Source organism: Panthera tigris, chromosome B2, assembly GCF_018350195.1.
Source record: "Panthera tigris isolate Pti1 chromosome B2, P.tigris_Pti1_mat1.1, whole genome shotgun sequence".
Lineage (NCBI taxonomy): Eukaryota > Metazoa > Chordata > Mammalia > Carnivora > Felidae > Panthera > Panthera tigris.
In genome coordinates this window covers 71,463,496-71,485,111 of record NC_056664.1, presented here as the reverse complement: position 1 = coordinate 71,485,111, position 21,616 = coordinate 71,463,496, and the positions used below count along the sequence as shown (strand labels likewise).

At 36.2% G+C, this 21,616-nt stretch overlaps 1 protein-coding gene across 1 annotated transcript in view; it reads left to right on the top strand.

Moving 5' to 3' along the window:
• ELOVL4 (ELOVL fatty acid elongase 4) overlaps window positions 1-14,474 on the top strand; it is a 32,862-nt gene extending 18,388 nt beyond the window's left edge. The window contains exons 2-6 of the mRNA XM_007090140.3: window positions 5,311-5,498; window positions 6,663-6,743; window positions 8,100-8,271; window positions 9,303-9,430; window positions 12,442-14,474. Coding sequence (XP_007090202.1) covers window positions 5,311-5,498; window positions 6,663-6,743; window positions 8,100-8,271; window positions 9,303-9,430; window positions 12,442-12,717 — 845 coding nt within the window. The 3' untranslated portion in view covers window positions 12,718-14,474. The remainder of the gene's footprint in view (window positions 1-5,310; window positions 5,499-6,662; window positions 6,744-8,099; window positions 8,272-9,302; window positions 9,431-12,441) is intronic.
• Window positions 14,475-21,616: the final 7,142 nt, after the last annotated feature.

Here is a 21,616-nt window from a genome sequence, read left to right as displayed (position 1 = left end):
TCACAATTCTATCTTAACATACCATTTGTACCCAAAATTTGGTATTGGTATCAAATTGATGGAAGAAATTGATGGAAATCATCTCTCTTAAAATTAATGGACATGAAAACTGAGTGGTATTGGAATACCTGCTAGGCTACATGAGGCTCTTGACTTCTCTGAATTTCATTTTAATATAAAGAGATCATATCTAAATCTAAAATTGTACAGCCCTTCTTTAGGTAAAGGTTTACATGTAACACAAATGGCTTAAAATTGTTGATAAGCTCAAAATAAGAGCAAAATCACTAAGACATGGAGGCATAAACATGTTAATAAACAGATATAAAATATAAAAATAAGACAATATAGATATAAAATATAAAAATAAGACAATTTATAAAAATAAGTCAACTAGAGTCAGTTTATATTTGTGCCATATTGATCCCCTCCCCCCAAACTGTACAAATAGAGAATTTCTAAGAATGTTATATAAAACCCATTTGAATCTTGGGTATTCCTTGATGACAGTTTGACTTCAGTGGTGGCAGGAGGAATAGGATTTCAGTTGAATTGTTTTCTCTCTTGTTTTTTTCCTAATAAATTCATGGTGTGAATTCCTGTCCACAACTGTATAGAATTAGGATATTGACAGCATATTGGAGATATGTCATCATTTACTCTAATGTGTGTAATCTACATTTAGATTCAGTGTAACTCAAATGAATAGAAGATTTAATTTATCCTTAAAATATGCTGTTTACAACAAATAAACAAATAAAACTCAGAAAAAGGGATCAGATTTGTCCTTACCAAGGGAAGGGGGAAGGGGGTGTTAGAAGAAGGTGGTCAAAAGGCACAAACTTCCAGTTATAAAATAAATAAGCACTAGGGGTGTAATGTACAACATGATGACTGTAGCAAACACTGCTGTATGATACACATGGAAGTTGTTATGAGAGTAAATCCTAGGAGTTTTCATCACAAGGAAACCATTTTTTCCCTTTATTGTTTTCTTTCTGTTTTATCTATGAAAAGATAGATGTTAGCTGAACCTATTGTGGTAATCATTTAACAATATATGTAAATCAGACCATCATGCTGTATGCCTTATACTTACATAGTGAAGTATGTCAATTATGTCTCAATAGAACTAGAAAAAACAAAGAATCTAAGCAGATGTGCACATCTTTCTTAGAAGAAAGGCAACATGTAAAAATGTTATTGAAACATTTGAGTTAATGACAGGCTGGATAATTCATTATTTTAAGATTATATAAAATAAAAGCTTTAGTATTCACGATCTTCTTTTACTGTTCTAACTCCACATCTTTTTTCTTTCTTTTCTTTTTGTTTCTTTCTTTCTTTCTTTTTTTTTTTTTTTTTGGCTCAAGACTTGTGTGGGGGACCTGTTAGTAATAGTGAATTTTCATATTATTGTATGACACTATTGTGACTCACTTCATCCTTTTTAGTGGAAAAGGGAACAAGTAAAAGAAGTATTGGATATACGCATCTTGTCAGAAGTACTAAAGGAAATATTTATGCAAATAAATTTAGAAAGACACAAGTAATTGCAGAGACATGGAGAGATATGCAAATATCACCATAGGATGGGGGTTGTGATGCTGTGTTCAGATTGCTGACAGTTACTACAACTTCCATAATGCTTATTGCAGGTGGAATTCTTGAGGGCTTTCTGACCCTGGTGAACTGGTGGGTTATTTTGAGAAAGATATGGTGTGAACTATGGACTTTTATAGTCTGAAGATGGTTTTGTTAAGTGGTTGCTAAATGAACACATGACTTGCAATGTTGGATATAGAAATGGGAGGCATTGCCTTTTTTCCCTGGAGAAAGCAATGAAGTAAAGACACTGAGGCAGAGAGAGAGAGCACACATTTACCCCTAAATACGGGATTGAAGTGCTGACTTGGGTTCAAGTTATATGTCCCATAGAGGAGGATCTGGGAGGAGCTGTAGAAAGGGTTACTGGGCACTGAAGAAACCTGGAATATCAGTAAATGCACTGTTGGATTTCATTTGAAGGTATCAAGAATAAAGGACTAAAATGGAAAAACAAATCAACCACTCATAATTTATGTATCAAATAAATGTTGTTTAGGCACCCTCATGAGCATTGCAGTACACGAATGAAAGACACAGCCCCTGCCTTCAGGGACATTGCATTTTAAAAGAAGGTACAGGACAGTGTGATGAGTGCCGCAGTGGAATAGAAATGTTGGGTACTTTGGCATGCAAAATGTGTTCCCTGACCAGTGAAAATTGCCCATTTTTTGGACCCAGTTTTCCTCACCTTAAGTTTCATTCTTCTTCCTAATTATCATTTTTTAAAAGTAACAACTTTCAGAAATTAAAATTAAAAAACCCTAAGAGATTATGTAGCTTCTTGCTACTCAGAGGATGGGCCATGGAATATTGACATAGCATCCATTGGAGCTTCCTAGAAAATGCAGAATCTTCCTAATAAGTGGACTATATCCAAGACCTACTGAGTCAGAACCTGCATTTAAGCTATGCTTTCCCTCCCCGTGATTGTTTTTCTCATTAAAGTTGGGGGAAATACTAATCTAGTTCCCTTTCTCTCCAATAGGTTTTATAGATGAACAGAATGAAGACCGGTGGTGCCCTTAAATGGTAGCAGAGCTGATATTAAAACTCAGCCCATCTGTTTACTGATAGAGTCTCAAATGCCTTTTCTAATATCTCTGTTATTTCTTACCTACTCCCCTCCACCTTTTTACTCTTATGTTGGCCTCTATTGTTTCATATTGTCAGATCTCCAGCTTCTTACTTGTGTCCCTTCCTCTCGGTGTCTTTCTTAGTTCTCTCTTTAAACTTCTCTGTTGAATAAGAGAATGGTACAGGCTACCCACACTGTATATCAAAAAGAATGAACATTTTTATTCATTCTTGATTTGGGGAAAATTTTTGGACCTTTTTCTCTAATTGCTTTCTACTTGTTCAGAACTTAACTTTGCAATCAGCAGGAATTCAGTGTGTGATAAGAGTGTGATATAATCTGTGATGTTAGAAATTAGAATCTCCTTTCAGATGAATTTATCTTCCTTTCTTTGCTATGTGGATTATCTCATAACAGACACCTTTTGCTCTTTGTTTCAAACACTTGGAAAAAATGTCTGCCCTCTAGTTTCTAGAAAGGAATAGGACACCACAAGCTACTAGGATTTAGGGATTTGTATTAAGTTTTTTTCCTGTAGGAAATAAATATCTAAGTGGATAAATGTGCCATGTTTTAAGGGGGGACTTTGGCATAGAAAGATATGGTCATAGCAGGATAATATGACAATATTAAAGAAAAGCAGACAATCAGTGATAAGACCATTGTGGCACGATGCCTTCAACAAAAGTCAGCCACTCATCTTTTAAGCCACACTCTCTTTATAAGAGGACTATTTTCTCCTGTCTTGTGTTTTAGTTTATTTTTAACTCTGGAATATGTTTTGATTTGAGTGGCAGAACCATAATTTCCATTAGTAGATAGTAAGCCTCTCCTGTAAACTCTGAAATAAAGTCAGTTTTTGTTTTTTCTTGTTTTCATATGTGTTTTTCTTTCAAGTCACTAGCCCATCTTTCTAACAACTCCTATTTCGTAGAAACCATAGTTATTATGTCACTTCCTGACTTGGGAGACTATGTTATTAAACATTGTTCTACTTCCATTTCCTTCCTTTTATCTTATTTTCTATCAATAGTGTATAGAAACAGACTAATTTTAAGTAAGTTATTTTGAAACCTAATTATCTAATCCAGAACTCTTCTGCATATATAGTCTCAGTAAAACTGACATTTTAAATGGTGGGATATTGTAATGAGTAATTAAGTTAAATTTATTCAGGCTAGATTTTAGGAATGGATTGAAAGACAGGATTTTTTTATTGTTGCTATTTTAAAAGTACATCCTATTCTTCAGCATGGAACAAAGAAATGTTTTGCATTACCAAGCGTAAACTAGACATTAGATTCACAACCTGTAAAATACTGGTTAGACTTTAGAAATATAAATTTCACTATCTTTTTATAATTTATTAGAATATTAATCTTTGTTAGCCCTGTATTTCATTATCATGCTTCTCTTAGAAATGTTACTTGTGGCAGAGCTCTATTGTAAAATTGATTCAAGGTTGCATATCTGAATATTAAGGACAATTGACTCATTTTAAGTGAAATACTTGCACATATGGGAAGTAAATGCTTATAGCTTTAGAGAAGAGCTCATAAGTTGGTTATATTCAATGTCTTGAATATAATGGAAATGTCTTGGGTATGGTGATTTCCACTTAAATAAATTAGAGAACTGTAGTCCCCCCAATTTAATCACACAAACATAACTATCCTCTTGTCTTAGTGTCCAAAAATATGCCGGCAATTGCTTGCATTGCTCCACCTCTTCAGTTTGCTGTTTTTTCCTGCTTTGCTTTAGGTAGGGAGGGAGCAGCTTCCAAACTGCTCTGATAAATCTCATACGTTTGATATGAATGACAAGTTTCTCCTTAAAATATTTATTTTCTGGGACGCCTGGGTGGCTCAGTCTGTTAGGCGTCTGACTTTAGCTCAGGTCATGATTCTACGATTCTTTTTTTTTTTTTTTTTTTTTTTTTTTAATTTTTTATTTATTTATGGGACAGAGAGAGACAGAGCATGAACGGGGGAGGGGCAGAGAGAGAGGGAGACACAGAATCAGAAACAGGCTCCAGGCTCTGAGCCATCAGCCCAGAGCCTGACGCGGGGCTCGAACTCACGGACCGCGAGATCGCGACCTGGCCGAAGTCGGACGCTCAACCGACTGCGCCACCCAGGCGCCCCCTACGATTCTTGAGTTCGAGCCCCGCATCGTTGCTTTGTGCTGACAGCTCGGAGCCTGGAGCCTGCTTCAGATTCTGTGTCTCCCTCTTTCTCTGTTCTTCCTCCACTCGCACTGTCTCTCAAAAATAATAAATAAACGTTTAAAAAAATGTATTTTCTGTCTATGAAGTCTTTCATTAACTTTTCACCCCAGCTTGTTCTGTGTTTTTAGCAAGGTTGATTTCTTGTCTTTGTTCTCTAGGTTCTCTGTAAAACTTAATGTGTGCCATAGGAATGAAACATAATTTTCAAAAGCTACTCACAGGAATTGGTCTCATTTCTTTGGTTTTAATGCCATGTATTTTTGTTGTGACTCAGAGAAAAATGACTTGCATTTGGTCAAATTAGGAAAAAAGCTAAGTTGAAATATTATAATTCCTGATAAATTCATTTCAAAAGAATGTATTGTTTAATGAATTTAATATCACTTTGTTCTTTCTGTAGATAAACGTGTGGAGAACTGGCCTCTGATGCAGTCTCCATGGCCTACACTTTGTATAAGTACTTTTTATCTCTTGTTCGTGTGGCTGGGTCCAAAATGGATGAAGGACCGAGAACCTTTCCAGATGCGCTTAGTACTCATTATCTATAATTTTGGGATGGTTTTGCTTAACCTTTTTATCTTCAGAGAGGTAGGTTTACTAAAGTCAGCTTGTAATTCCCCAAGGTTATTGGAAATTAAGAAATTAGAATGTGTAAAACCATCATGTAATATTGTACCCCAAGATAACCGTTAGCTACTCTAAAAGGTAAATTTTGTATTATTGACATTTTTCATGTTTGGATAACAAAAATATGAAATATACAGAAAGTATAGAACAGTTGTTTTAAAATGGAATTTTGAAGCAGACACACTAGATTCCAAGATAACCCTTATTAACTGTTCTGACACTAAAAGTTATTTAACTTTTCTGAGACTCATTTTCTCCATCTGTAAAATGGGAATAATACCTGCCTTCTAGGTCAGAAATAAGTGAAATAATTTTTGATAGTGTTGCCACATACTAAATAGTCAGTAAATAGTTGCTGTTGTTTATTTATAATTCTTATTCAGCAGTTTCAGATTTGGTAACAGATTAAAATATGCAGGTGTAAAATACTGATTTCAAGTGAAATCCTATTACATTATGTCATTATATTTTGGGTTGCAACTAAAATGAGTTAACTGTTACACACTGTTAATCATCATATACTTTTCTGGTCACCAGCAAATGCTCCCTGACATTCTGGAAAGAAATCCTAAAGGCTAGATCGACACAGGCATTTTTTAAGTTGTAAGAGTGGAAGGATTTTGTTTCCAAAGAGACTCCTTATTAAAAGTCTGTATGAACCCAGAGAATGGGAGTGGTGAGGTTAGGAAAATAAACAGTACTCTTTTAAAGAAATCTTTGACAACTTAGCCTATAGAATCTCAACTTCATAACAATTTTTATTTAACTTAGTTAGATACTTTGACCTCATTTGTTAGATAAAAACCACTCTGGAGCAAGAAATCAGTGTCACGCTTAGATCTGAGTCATAGTTAATCAAAAATTCTCTTAATATTATAAAGTAGATAGATTTGAAGCCTCAGTCAATGAGTTACTGGTGATTTTTAATTTAGATTTCAATTTGAGAGTAACTTGACACACAGCAAATTTTAGAAATTCTAATACATTAAATGTTTAATGCATTTGAATTTTTTAGACAATATGGCTTTTTAAAATAATTTGAAAGGTTGCATATTGTATTTAGAGTTTTTAAAATTCTGTATCTACTAAAACTTTACTTTAAATATTATTCCCCTTTTTTTCCAGTTATTCATGGGATCATATAATGCAGGATATAGCTATATTTGCCAGAGTGTGGATTATTCTGATAATGTTCATGAAGTTAGGGTAAGTACATTAAAAATACCATTCGTCAGTAGAAGTGGGTTTAATTTTATAATCTCCACTCTGAAAATGTACTTTTGTAGAGTGGCAAAAGTGGATAGGATTGTGGTATGTCAGTAAAGCTGTGCGTTTCTTTAAAAGCATATAACTGAAAATATTTTCATGTCCCATTTGGCTGTGGGAGAGTGCATTTGTTCTGGATTACCAGAATGCAGTACTTAGAAAATTCCATGTTTAGTGTAAAGATGACATTTTGGAGTTTTGTTGGTTCCAGTCAAGAATAGAAACTTATAAAGAGAGTCTAATTCATTTGTTAAGAGCCTGAGGGAAAACAAATGTTTTATAAACTATGTAATGTTTAGTAAATTAAGCATAGCACAATCTGTATAGGCATAAACTCAGTTTTTATTATATTTGCAGAAAAATAAAGCATTGATAATATAATGTTACCATATTTTACTTTCCAGTCACCTCTGACACACAAAAGATTTATAAACAGTTCAGTTATGTACTGTCTTCTTTGTTGTTGGTACACAGGATACATAACAGAGAAAATACCTAATATAAAAAAAGTTGAGTCTAGGTTACTATTATAGTAGGGTTCTTGCAAAATATTTTAAAACATTTACAGAGGTCACCTCTCACTGGATCCTTGGATCCTTAATCTCAGCATGTAACATAATCTTTCTGCACCATCTGGTGTCTTAATTAGAGCCCAGGAAAAGAAAAGATTTATTCATGTAAGTAGGATTATATTTATGACCTAGGAAATATTTGTTACTTTAGTTCGTTTGTTTGTTTCAACTCACTACTTTAAAGATTTTACTGCCTAATACTAAATGCTATGATTAGGTATTTACTTTGTTGCACATGTTAAAGTGCCAGACAGACACTAACAGAGACTGGAGCTACCCAAACATACTTGCCAGAATATCTGAAGTTTAGTATAGGCTAAGCATGAACATCTGAAATAACCTTTACAAAGTAACTATCTCTGTTTCTCTACCATATTGAAAAACAGTAGTGTGAAGGTGTTTACGGCTCTGTGTTCAGCAGTTTGGTACTTCAGGTCATCTCACTATGTAGCAGACTAGAAATTTTCTCTAAACTGTTGCCACTGTGTAGATATAGCCTTGGACCCTTTCTTTCTCATCTCCCCCGCCCGCCCCCCCCACCCCCCCCCCCCAACGGAGAGATGCCTAGGTTTCACACCTACTTAGGCAAAAATGATTCTATGCCTCATATATTTTGTGCAATGAAGATTGTTTAGGACTAAGAATGAATAGAAAGCCATATAATACAGTGTCACTCTGGTGTTTATAACATGCTCCCCCCCCCCTTTTTTTTTTTTTTTTACAGATAGCTGCTGCTCTGTGGTGGTACTTTGTATCTAAAGGGGTTGAGTATTTGGACACCGTATTTTTTATCCTGAGGAAGAAAAACAACCAAGTCTCTTTCCTTCATGTATATCATCACTGTACAATGTTTACACTGTGGTGGATTGGAATTAAGTGGGTCGCCGGGGGACAAGGTGAGCATTTTCAGGAACATATCTGCATATATTAAGTTATATAAATGTGTTGTGTGGAAAAGTAATTATAAGCTGGAAATTTGACTTGGTCTTTAACTTACTTTCATGGTTAATTATTTCTGTGTTAATTTCATTTTAAAGAAATTTGAACAAAGTGAAGCTTTAGCTTTTTATCTGTGGCTACTTAAATTCCTAAAGATTTGTCTCAGAGATAAGCATAAACTAATCTTAAATGTGGCAAATGATATTTTGATAAGCAATTGTAGTTGTTCTGATTCAAAGGGTACTAAGCTGTAACTCCTGAGTTTGAAGGTTCCGTCTCCAGTCCAAGCCCAGAGCCCATTCCTGCTCTAAAACAGGCCTTAAATGAACCTGTTGGATCTTACTCAAAGGAAATCATATATAGCCTTGTTAAAGAGGATCTGAATTCACAGTTTGTCCAAGATCTGTCTTCAGCTTTTCAGATGAAGATTGAAGATGATTTACATCACTGAGCTGGAAACAGACTATTGCTGTATTGGAGACCCAGGGTACGGGTCATTACAGTAGTACAGTTCACCTTCTATTTTCATTTAAAACTGTTAGGAAAGTAAGAAATAAGTATGATTTTTTCATAGATATATTTATGGGCACATCTAAAGGCAATAATGAGGCTTTAAAAATCTGCTTATACAATTACATGTACCATGACTTTTTTCCCCAAGCATGAAAAATAATATAGGTAGTAGTTCTATATTAGGGCATACTGAAGCCACTGGGGTGCTCCATTTGGAACCTTGCCACTTTGAAAATCCTTTGCATTTGAAGAACACTCATTTTTTTAATATGCTAAAAGCCTGAGTCTAAACTTTAAAAATACCTAGCATGATCTGAAGAGAAATGTTTTCTGTTAGTACTACTTTACAATTTTTTATTCCTAATCTGTACCCAAGATTAAATGTTAAAAAATAATGTGGATTCATTTATTTTATGTTCAGATGGTTTATTGCCTACTAAAGTTTTCTGTATCTTGTGATTCTGTTTTTCTGAAGCATTTTTTGGAGCACAGCTGAATTCCTTCATCCATGTGATTATGTACTCATACTACGGGTTAACTGCATTTGGCCCATGGATTCAGAAATATCTTTGGTGGAAAAGATACTTGACCATGTTGCAGCTGGTGAGTAAAATGCTTCTAAAGTTTCTTGTGGTGAACCACTGAAAATGTTTGAATTTACTAATTTTAAATGCAGTTTTTTTTAATGTTTATTTATTTTTAGAGAGTGCGAGTGGAGGAGGGGCAGAGAGAGGTTAGACACAGAATCCGAAGCAGGCTCCAAGCTCTGAGCTGTCAGCACAGAGTCCAACACAGGGCTTGAACTCATGAACTGCGAGATCATGACCTGAGCTGAAGTTGAACCTTAAATGACTGAGCCACCAGGCACCCCTGAATTTACTAATTTTAAAGGGCTAAGTTATCCTCGACAACTTTCTGTTACAAAGTCGACTTTCTCTGTGCTCTAGATGTGAGAGTTGAGGCTGCTTAGCTCTGAGCTTCTTGTTCATAGACCTAGTTGTCACTGCCACTAACTTTTAAGATACTCTTAAAAGGCTAAACACAACTCTGGTCTAAGAGAAATGTTCGAAGTACATCATAAAGTACATAAATTCATATATGACCAGAAAAATAGTGTAACTTCTTTCTCAGGTGATTTTTTTCTAATTTAAAATGTTACTATTACCTCTCTTCATCCTGCCCTTGCTTGAATTTTGTTTTCTGTTCCATTTTTCAGTCCTTTTAACAGAGCCCATACGTTTAGAGAATGAAAGTTGAGGAGAAGGTACAGAACCAAGGAAGGGGTGGGGTAAAGGAAGGGAATAAGGACAAGAGAACTCCTCTTAATTCCCTAACACATAGTCCTTAGAGAGCAAAGCTAGGTTTTTTCAAATGCTAGCCTTTAGAGGCGACAATTTTCAGCACATATGCCTAGTGGGACTTCTTGCAGCATCTGGATATATCAGTGAAACATTCAGAGAGAGGCGCTAGCCCAGTAATCAAACTGGAAATCCAACACCAACCTGATAGCTATTCTTCAAGCCTTGGAATTTATTATAATTTGCTGTAATCATAGCATGTACACAATTTATCAGTGGAATCACATTTGGAAATATTATTCATCTCTGCTTTAAGTTGCTAAACAGTTGGCTGGCCGAACAGGAAACACAACTTTTGGGGAATGCTGGGTGTGAAAGATTCATTTGTAACTAAAATGCTGCAGGAGGCTTCCTCCAGTTTATGTTTAAGCTGTTTATATAGTTTGTGTAATTCATTTTTCTCAGTCATCAGTAAATGGTCACAAGAAAATGAAGAGATGACAGAAGTCATCTGAACTTTGTATCTATTTTGTTGGAGTCTTCACCACAGTCTCCTTGAGTAATGCCACACTTGATCACACCTATACACATACATACTCTTTTGGTGACTTAGGTTCTAAGAACCAGTGTGAAATCAAAACTTCTTAAAATCTGGATTTTGTCCTAGAGAATTTAAAGTTCTTTAGTCTGATATAAATTTAGGGCTTACATGGAATAAATTATTTTAGTAATATTTATATAATAATTAACTTAGATAGTGCTGTGCTTAAAAGAGAAACCACAATTGCCCATTCCAGATAGGATGTTAATTTTGTGAAAAGCACAGTATTTTCAAACCAGAAGTTCTCATAACAGTCAATCATATCAGTTAATCTTATAAAAAGCTAACCCTTGTTAACACTATGGAATTCATAATTCTTCTACTGAGAGTCATTCATTTATTGATATATTGGAATTTAAACTGATTTGCCTTATCTGAATTAAAAAGCTTCTTAATTTTTGGCTTTTCTTCTTTTATTTTTATTCATTTATTTTATTTTAAAAATTTCTTTTTTTTTTTTTAACATTTATTTTTGAGAGACAGAGACAGAACATGAGCAGGGGAGGGGGACAGAGGGAGAGGGTGACACAGAATCCAAAGCAGCCTCCAGGCTCTGAGCAGTTTGTCAGCACAGAGCCCAACACGGGGCTCAAACTCACGAGCTGCAAGACCACGTTCTGAGCCGAAGTTGGACGCTTAACCACCTGAGCCACCCAGGCGCCCCTGGCTTTTCTTCTTTTAAAAACTTTCAAAGTTAGGGGTGCCTGGGTGGCTCAGTCGGTTGAGCGTCTGACTTCAGCTCAGGTCATGATTTTGTGGTTTGTGATGTTCGAGCCTCACATCGGGCTCTGTGCTAATAGCTCAGAGCCTGGAGCCTGCTTTGGATTCTGTGTTTCCCTCTCTATCTGCCCCTCCTCCACTCACACTCTATCTCTCTTTCTCTCTCTCACTGTCTCTCAAAAATAAATAAACATTAAAAAAAAATTAAAAAACTTTTAAAGTTGAAAGTGATTCTCTCTTTTTGCACTTATTCTCAAATATCTACTAAATTTTACTAAAAATCTTAGTTTGTAAAGGATAGTGTTAATTCAAACGCAGTTTTACCTGTGTGCTATTTTGTAAGAAATAAAAAACCCTTTTGGTAGTTTCAATTTTAAAAGGATTTGTACCAGCTTACAGTTTTGTGGAAAGAAATTAGTTAAAATGTGAGAAGAAAACAAATATCAAAAAGGGCATACGGTACTACTTACTTTATTCTTTTAGGCCATTGATATTCCCTCTCATTAACAACATTATTCAGCATTATCCAACAAATACTCATTGAATCCAGACCCTGTGCCAAGGACTCAGGAATCCTCAGGGAGCAACACATAGCCTTACCCTCTGGAGTTATATACTAGTGGAAAGATGGACAACCAAGAAGTTAAGAATTCCAGATAGGTTTAATTGTTTTAAAGAAGAAAGTGCACACAAAACAAAAACCCTGATGAATGGGATAGAGAGGGCCAGCTGGATGGAGGTACTTTGTAGCAGCAGGAAAAACAACAAAAAAAGTCAGGAAAAGAAAAAGAAAAAAAACAAAAAGGCAGGAAGCCCTTCCTGAGGGAAGGAGAGGGAGCTGGAGTTGGGTGTGGGAGCCCGAGAGCTATTAAACTTTGAACAGTGTGGCAAGATTAGGCCCTATCTTAGCCAGGCAGAAGATCCTGGTGTTGTTAAAAGTTATTTACTATTTGCAGTAAATGTATCCTGCATCGTGGTTTTGTTTTGTTTTTCAGGTTCAGTTCCACGTGACCATCGGGCACACAGCACTGTCTCTGTACACTGATTGCCCCTTCCCCAAGTGGATGCACTGGGCTCTCATCGCCTACGCAATCAGCTTCATATTTCTCTTTCTTAACTTCTATGTTCGGACATACAAAGAGCCTAAGAAAGCAAAAGCTGGAAAAACAGCTGTGAATGGTATTTCAGCAAATGGTGTGAGCAAATCAGAGAAACAACTAGTAATAGAAAATGGAAAAAAGCAGAAAAATGGAAAAGCAAAAGGAGAGTAAATTGAACTGGGCCTTAACTGTTGTTGACAGTGAGGAAGCTCCCATTTCATATAAAATTTCAGGGAAAAAGAAGCAAATGAGGGTTTGGGGTGGGGAGAAAAAGACAAATGTGCTCTATGTATTAGTAACCTCTAGATAGAGTAAAGTGTTAAATACAATATCCGGATGTTTTATTTATGAAGTTTTATTTTAAACATTTTTTTTATTAGCCTTGATGTTGTCCAGACCAAAGCAATCATTATGTGACTTGGGAGGCTCTCCCTCTGTTCACATCTGTTGTCTAATGCATGAGATTTTTCATGTATCTTATATACAGTCATTCTTCAGTCTGATGATCACAGAAACACAGTATGAATTTTTTGGCTAAATTGTTATTGCGTACTGATGAAAATCAGTTATCTAACATTTTCTGGTCCAAAGCTGGAACTGTAGATACTTTAAAATTTGCACATTTGGATTCATTTGCTGACTGGAATGGTCGAATCTCTCCACCTCTAGTCTGAATATACCCTTTTGGTTGTAATTAAATTAAAAAAATCTGATGATCTCTGTAGACTCTTAGAGGCTTGATGATGATGGTGTTGGTGAAAATAAGAAAGAATTACAGTAAAAGCCTGTCTAGCGACCCAAAGGTCACCATGACTTGCGGCACAAATCACTGTGGGAAACAATTTTTGTGATGAAAAGGCAGCCTTTTAATACTCTTGTTACTATCAGAAATATATTATGAAAATTAAGATTATTGTCTGATTGGAACATGAAACAACTCATGTCTTTATTAGTAACATCACAAAAGAGTTACACTTATGTGCTGTTAGAAGAGAGTATGTTGATTTTTATCAGGCTTTCCTTGTTTTGATTTGTGGCTGTTACCGATTTTTCATATGTGGAAATATACCTACCTCTTATGTTGGAAAGAACATTTAAAATTAAATAAATTTTAATTAAAAAATCAAGGAGTCCTTTAATGTAAATTTTAATAACTTTCGAATCCGCTAGTATTTTTTTTGCGTTTTTTACAAATAGCATACACCCAATTTTTCGTGAAACGATCCTTCTCTTTCAATGTGTTTAATTTTGGAGTGATATTTTCCTTGTGACAAAGTTGCAAGATCTTATTTATTAACTAGATATGAAGTGTATACCCATCTTGGGGCAATATTCTTGACTCCTTGGTGCTAAAGATCATTAAATTTAGTGTGTGATTGTTATAAGGTGTTAACTGTTAAGACACAAAATGAATAAAAGTAAGAGTAGTCAGAACCAGAAAATTAAATTTGCTGTTGACAAATAAAGTGTTTTATGTAATATAAATGAGCAACTGGAAATAGACTAGGAAAGAGACTTGTACATTGTCTTATTGCATAGGTTGAATTGGTAGGGGATGTTGACCAGGGATCATTATTGAAAGAGAAAATGTGACAAAAAAAAAAAAAGCATGAATATTTTAACTATCTCAACATGTCAAAACTGCATGGTGCAGGATGTATGCTGTTTGTGCAGACAAACTATTTCAGAATATTTTGTAAACTATAACATATTTATTGTGCATTAAAGTTACCCACTTTTTCCCCCAAAGGCATGCAGTCATGAGAAATACAGAATATTTGCAAAACTTTTAATAGTTTGGCCTGAGAGGATTCAACACCTTTGTCTTTGCTGCTTGGTGTGGAATGACTGGAGACTTGTAAATCTTTGTGAACATTCTGTACTGCTTCCCCAGACCTATTCATTCCCCACTACCTGATTTCAGCACAATAAATATACTACTGCTGTGGGAAAAAATGATTTTTTTCTGTTAATCAGTTTATTACGTAAATTATCTGCTAAATATTTATTTGATTCAGTTGTTAGTATTCTGAATTCTCTTCCACTGCCAATTACTAATGTAGAAAAGAAGTGAAATTAGAACTTGGGTGCCTAAAACTTCTGGTGAAAAGCTTCTTTTTTTATTGTGGCATTTTTTACTGTAAAAATTAGTTGCCTTTGGAAGAGCTTTTGGATCCAGACATAAAACATACCATTTTCTTCTAAATTATCCTTCCATTTGTTGCTTCAAATGTTAGCTTAACACTTTTTCATGCTGCGGGGTTTTTTGGTTCCAAAAATAAAGTGGAGGAGCTCTTGTGTTCTTACATTAGATCATTCAGCTCTTTCTACACTTTATAAGATTCCTTATCTAGGATGACTTTAAGATGTGATGTGCAGCCGTTCTGGTAGCTTTCCTAACTTCTCAGTCATCACACTGAGTTGCATGCCTCATACCTAAAATCAGGGGAGGAGGATTGCATCCTCTTCTGGGTAAAACTTTGTCACTAACGAAAGAAATGTTTTCTTACGCAGAAAACAGAAGTTTTTAATGTTTGCAGTGGCTAGCAATACCTTAGGCATGCGACAGTGCATTTTCCTAGTATAATCAGTGACTGCATCTCTTCTTTTTTCTCTTTTCTGTGATACTCTTGACTCTGTTTTTCTGATGGACACTGACTGATGACTAGTTTCAGTTGTAGCACCATTAATTTAGTCATTCTCTGTTTCTCCCCACACGCTTCCTAGGTATTCAAAAATATTTTCATATGGATTTTTACATTCACATTTTAGAACATGGAATGTAGTGTTTGTAGTTTATTAGGAACATTTTAACTTACAGATTTATTCCATGTATGCAATTCATATGTGAAATGAAAGAGAACATAGAGGTGGAAGTGATTTTTGCTGCCCGGTCCATCTGATAATACAACAATCCAGGCATTACATATTGACAGTTGGGACCCGACTTTTGAATCTCACCTTGATGAGAATGTGACAGCATGCCGAACTGTCCCGCTCTCTCAGCTCTTGCCTTGTTGTAGCCTGAAGTTCAGCCAGCTGAATTCCTGGCATTGTCCTTATCGAGAAAAAGAAGGCTACAGACTGTGTAGGAGGGCAAGTGCTTACTACAGACCTGCGTGACATAGACTGGGATCCTGCTGGATGGTGGCTAAGGCTGCAGAGCTGAGGTTCTGAGCTACTCCCCCAGGAACATAACACCCGCCTAATAGATGGTTCACCTGCCCCTCAGCATGCAAGCAGTTTTGGCAAATCACCTTGGAAAGCAAGTTCTTAATAGTGTATTTTAGAACCCATGCTTAAGCTTTGGTATTTTAGGCTGATGCTATCTGAACCAGAAAAATAGTTATGAAAAGGCAGAGAAGTGTAAACAAATTCATTGTTTTAAAACACTACAGATCATGTAAGTATTAGAAGTTAGTTTTCCTGGGGTGCCTGGGTGGCTCAGTCGGTTAAGCGGCCGACTTCAGCTCAGGTCATGATCTCACAGCCCGTGAGTTCGAGCCCCGTGTCGGGCTCTGTGCTGACCGCTCAGAGCCTGGAGCCTGTTTCAGATTCTGTGTCTCCCTCTCTCTGACCCTCCCCCGTTCATGCTCTCTCTCTGTCTCAAAAATAAATAAACGTTAAAAAAAAATTTTTTTTTAAAAAGTTAGTTTTCCTAATTCTCTCTGGAATTTCCTAATTTCCCTCCTAAATTATAGAGGGAAGGCACACCTGTTAAGTTTAAAAATAGGAGGCTATAACACAACTATGTTCCTGAAGGGGATTCAAAGGGATATGTTAAAAATTATAATTGACGTGTAGAACTATTACCAGATGAAGACTAAGATTCTAAGATTCTGGAATATATCACTAAAAGAGTATGTGAGTTATGAAGAAGGTGGTCAACAGCTGTCTTTAGATGGCGATTCGTTAATAGAAGTTTTAGGTTTGTAAAGGATGATATGAGATACAACTTGGTGTTCTTTTGCACTTATAACTCTAGGTTTTCCTTTGAGAAAATAAGCTTTTTTCTACCTGTTTAAAAAAAAAAGCCTAGAACTTAGGTCTTTTCTCTTTGTCTTTTTCATTTTACCACATGAAAGCATGTTTACATGTCCACACGTGAACAAATTTCCTTCATACTTTTATTCCTTCAAGATCCATCTGGTCTTAAATAGAAATACAACAGAACTTTTTCTCTTTTTCTCCTTCTCATAGGTGAGGTTCTCCAAAGGATTGTGTCCTTAAAGTAGTATCTCCTTTGAGAATAAATACATGCTGAAACACATCACTTGATAACTATCTACCTAATTATAATAATCTCATGCAGCTATCAGAAGGTCACATTGTAATCAAACATCTACACAGGACATACACAGAGAATATGTCCAAATTAAAAGCCATTCTAAAACTAAAAAATCTTGGAAGGTTTAAATAATCTAGCCATTTCTAAAAAGATAGGGTCTGGATATTATTGGGTATTTCCCAATTTAAATACAAGACTATGAGTTGTAAAGAGAATTTGTCAGTCCTCATGCATATTCTGTATACTCTATCAGTCTCCAGGAACCCCTGGATCCCTTTTCTGCAATTTTAGAGAAGCCAGTTAGGTTACTCCTTTCCTCAGTTTTAAAATCTTTCTTTGAATTTGCCTTTGGGAAAAAGCATCCAATTGAAATTCCTTCTTTGTCATCCCTGATGCATCATATTTAAACTGAGTTTCTCCTCCCTGTGAGGAAGCTATCCTAAGAACCAGTCTTTCAAGAATAATGATTAGTTAGCTATTTGGTAATGAGAGGGTGGTAGGTTACGAGTCTTGCACAGGAGGTAGCATTATGTTAGTGACACTCATACCTCACCTTTGAAAGTGGCTTGTGTTCTAATTTTTTAATAAATCTGGGAATCAAATACAACATTTACATTTTTATAAGCATATTATATAGTTAGGGTATATCAGTTGTACATATACGGTTAGATTCTAAATATTTTTTGAGGTCAGTCCTCACAGTGAAAATGTAATAAAGATGTCATATGGTCACAAAAGAACAAATAGCTGTGCTTCAAAGCTGTATTTATTCACCAACATTTAAGTGTTTTCGTTATGTTTGAATTATTACTGTCAGCCCTTATGAAAGTGGGGTCTGGTCTTTTTTTCAGAAAGAAAAGGAGTATGGGAACACATTTCTAATTTCTAGTTGTATTTGAGATTTTGAGTTTATATCTTAGAATCTACCCTAAATACTACTTGAGAAATCCAGCAACCATCTTTAGATTAGTGTGCTAGATATTTATTGGTTCTATGAATCCATTTCTATCCCCTCAATACATCTCCCTCCTTCCCTCCCCCGGTCTAAAGAACTAAAAATTACACTTCTCAGATTCCCTCACAAATTTAGGTTTTATCAACATGCAGCACTCATGAAATTTTTGGAAGGTAGAAGGGAGGTGGATGTCATCCTTCTGGAGAACATAATTATATAAATGGGCTCCTTACAGATACAAGTGTTGGCAACAGCTGAATTACATGTTCCACTATCTTGACACCATTTTTGTAAATGCAGGCAGTGGTAATAGTGATAATGATCATGGCAGATGTGGTCTTACAAATTTGAAGTTAAAGACTAGGGGTGTCCTCTTGACTCATTCCTCCAAGTTACCAATAATCTTATAAGCATCTAATCCTTTGAATTAAAGCACTCTGCTTGAAATACCTAGTGGTATCTATTTCATGCAGTGAACCTTGCCTAATTTAGTATTCAGCACCAAAATTTGATCAGGAAATAGACTGCCAAAGATAATAATATGAAATTGGTTATCTGACCTGTTTGAGTTTACAGGCAGTGATAACTTAATGACCACTGGGAAATGCAATACAGTTTTCCATGTAGTGAATAGCTGAATTTTCACCTATGGCCACCTACAATGAAATAGTTATTGCAAGACAAGATATTGGCCGAATAAGTGGTAGCTACATTGTAGTATTGTGATGGAAATGAGAAATATAAATAAAGATTTAAGTGAGATAGTTGCCTCTGATTGCCCTGCAGAGTTTATAGGAAAAAAAAAAAATAGCTTGTGTCTTAAATTCTTGGCTGCCCTTTAAGGACCTGTTATATCTTATAGGTACAGATCTGAAACATCTTAAAATAAGATCCAAAGGTTGATCCAAAGTGGGTTGCAAAATTACAACTTCAGTTCACAGCCTCAATAGTTTTCTAAGTGAAAATTGTGGCATTAATTGAAAACAGGGCCAGGAGGGGGAGGGACCCAAAGAATTGAAATGGGGACACATAGATAGATTTGGATGAAACTGCAAACCTGAATCTCTCAATCCTATTAAATATCCCTGGCCAAGAAAAGCAGTCCCTCCTCCATTGTCAGATGACCTTAGTTTTTCATTGCTTGAGATCCTGTAATGACTTGAACCAAGGTAGTTACCTTCCAAGAGGATGCTGATCTTCCTTAGGGCTGCCTCTTATTCTCTCAGTGCCATCAGATCTGTAAAGATAATTTCAACACAGGATGCCTCAGGGGGAAAGTTCAAAATCTACCCTGGGAGGAGGTAGTTTAGAATGATAGGATTTGGCTAATTTCCACCTGCAGAAATGTGTAGGAATAGAAAGAGTGCCAAGTAAAGTAGAAAGAAACATACCTTTAGATTGGACTGAAATTATTCATACAGGTGCATTTACCAGACATTGTTAATTTAAGGATATAGCTCAACAGTGAGAAGCAGCTTTTAACTAAAGCCTGAAATCACTGGGGGCCTACACTAAAATGAGATATATGTTAGAAATTCACTGGAATAATGTGAAGGAATGAATCCAAAGGCTTAAGGCATAAGGAATGTTGCAGATGATTTATCATGTGCAACCCACTTGACCACCCCCCCCCCACTATGTTTGAGAAATACGTAGGTAAATGTACATTGGTAATAGGTCTTTGAAAAAATCCTGTAGTGGCTGTTTTCCATAAGCTGAGGACTATAGAGAGGAAAACTTTTCCCCCACCTTCTTAGGTTAGTGACTGAGGCTTGTGAATTATTGACAAAAGACAAATTAATAGGGGGAACGTTTGTAACTTCTATTGATACTAGTATTTTTTTTAATATTTATTTATTCTTGAGAGAGATAGAGACAGAGCACGAGTGGGGGAAGGACAGAGAGAGAAGGGGAGACACAGAATCCGAAGCAGGCTCCAGGCTCTGAGCTGTCAGCACAGAGTGCAATGCGGGGCTCGAACCTCACGAACCATGAGATCTTGACCTGAGCTGAAGTCAGAAGCTTAACCGATGGAGCCATCCATGTGCCCCGATACTAGTGTTTTTAATTTTATGTGCATGGAGCTTCATGGAAAAGAAGTGAAAAACTCAAAGAAGTGGTTAGTTAGCCTTATAGACTTGTATACCATTTTAACAAAAGGCAGTAAATTGTGGAAAAGTGACTAGACAAGGAAAGGGAGTCTGATAAATTGTGGGAAAGTGAGTAGGGAACATATGGGGGAAACTAATGGTAGATAAGGGTTATTCCAAAAACATTGTTTATGCAGACTCATCTCAGTGCCATCACTGTTTCCAGTGATAAGGGTTGTTCTCTATCTCTTGATACAGTTTCACACATTTATGCCCTGCTGTTAGGCAGGTAGAGGGAGGACAAAGAGCTGTTCTGGTGCTTGCTTTTTCTCAATTGCCCTCAGTTCAAAAGAATCTTTATGTCACGGTTGTATATTTTCAAGTGACATATTCTGATCTCCTTCAGAATAACAAGGAAGGGGGATGCTGTCTCTGAAATGGGCTCCCTGACTTCAGTAGGAATGAAGGCATTATTCATTGCTAGAGGCCAAATGGCAGTACTTAAATGCCAGAGATGAAGTGGACTTGGTTACAGTACTGGGCAGAAAAGTCAGAGTGGTTATTAGAATGGCTTAGTAGCATGAGTATCTATGATGGTGGCTAATTTATTATGATGCCTTTAGGACTGAAATAGGCAACCTACTAAAGTCCTACTTGATCTGTATACCTGACTCTAAAGTTACTGAACACAGTTTGAGTCAACACAATAGCACAGCCCCTCCTGAGTCACTTCATAGACCCAAAGGTCCTTAAGTGAAGGAAATGTTGGGTTCCTTTGAGGAAATTTTCTGTGATGATGTCACAAGGATGTACTATAAATCCTCATCCTAGCTTTCACCAAAAGGGAAGGGAAATAATCAGACTTTGGGAGCATTACTGGTACATTGAGCTGATGCTGATTATTAGGTGTCCAAATTTTTGCTGTGGTCACCAATCAAAATGGAGGCTTATGGAGGCCAGGTGATAAGTGCAGTTTGGGCCAGAGTCCTTGTCACAATAGACCCAGTGGGTCCCTAAACTTACTCTCTCCAGTTCCTGAATGTATTTTTAGATTAGACATACTTAGCTTCTAGCTAAATATCCACATTATTTCCCTGTCTCATAGATAGGGCTAGTATGATATGAAGACCCAAGTCAAAGCTCAAAAAATGTAACCACCTTCTTAAAACAGTGGACCAAAAGTAGTGTCACATTTCTGGGTGAAAGTCAGAGGTTCATGCCAACATCAAAGTCATGGAAGATTCAAGGGTGATGATTACTTATCAGACACCCATTTAACTTTCCTGTTTGACTTGAGTAGAAATCGGAGTCTTGGAGAATAACAGTGGATTATCATCAACTTAATCATGTAATTCCAAGTTTAATAGCTGTTCTAGATATACTCAAATAACTGAAGCAAATCAATGTAATTTTGGCATTTGATATTCTGCAACCAAGCTATTAAATGTTTTCTTCTCCTTTCCAATAAAGATATTACAGAAGAAGCTTCTTTCACCTGTATTCCCTCATGGTCCTGCCTCAGGGCAATATTAACTATTCAGTATTCTTTAATAATCTAGGAACCTTGTTTGTCTCATCATGTGATAAGACACTGCTTTGGCCCATCATGTGACCGCATTTGGTGAGTAGGAGGTAGCAAGTGGCATAGATTCTTTGGTAAGGAACATGTACGCCAGAGGGTGGGAGGGGAAAATAACCATAAACTCAAGGGCCATGACGTCAGTAAAGTCTTCAGTG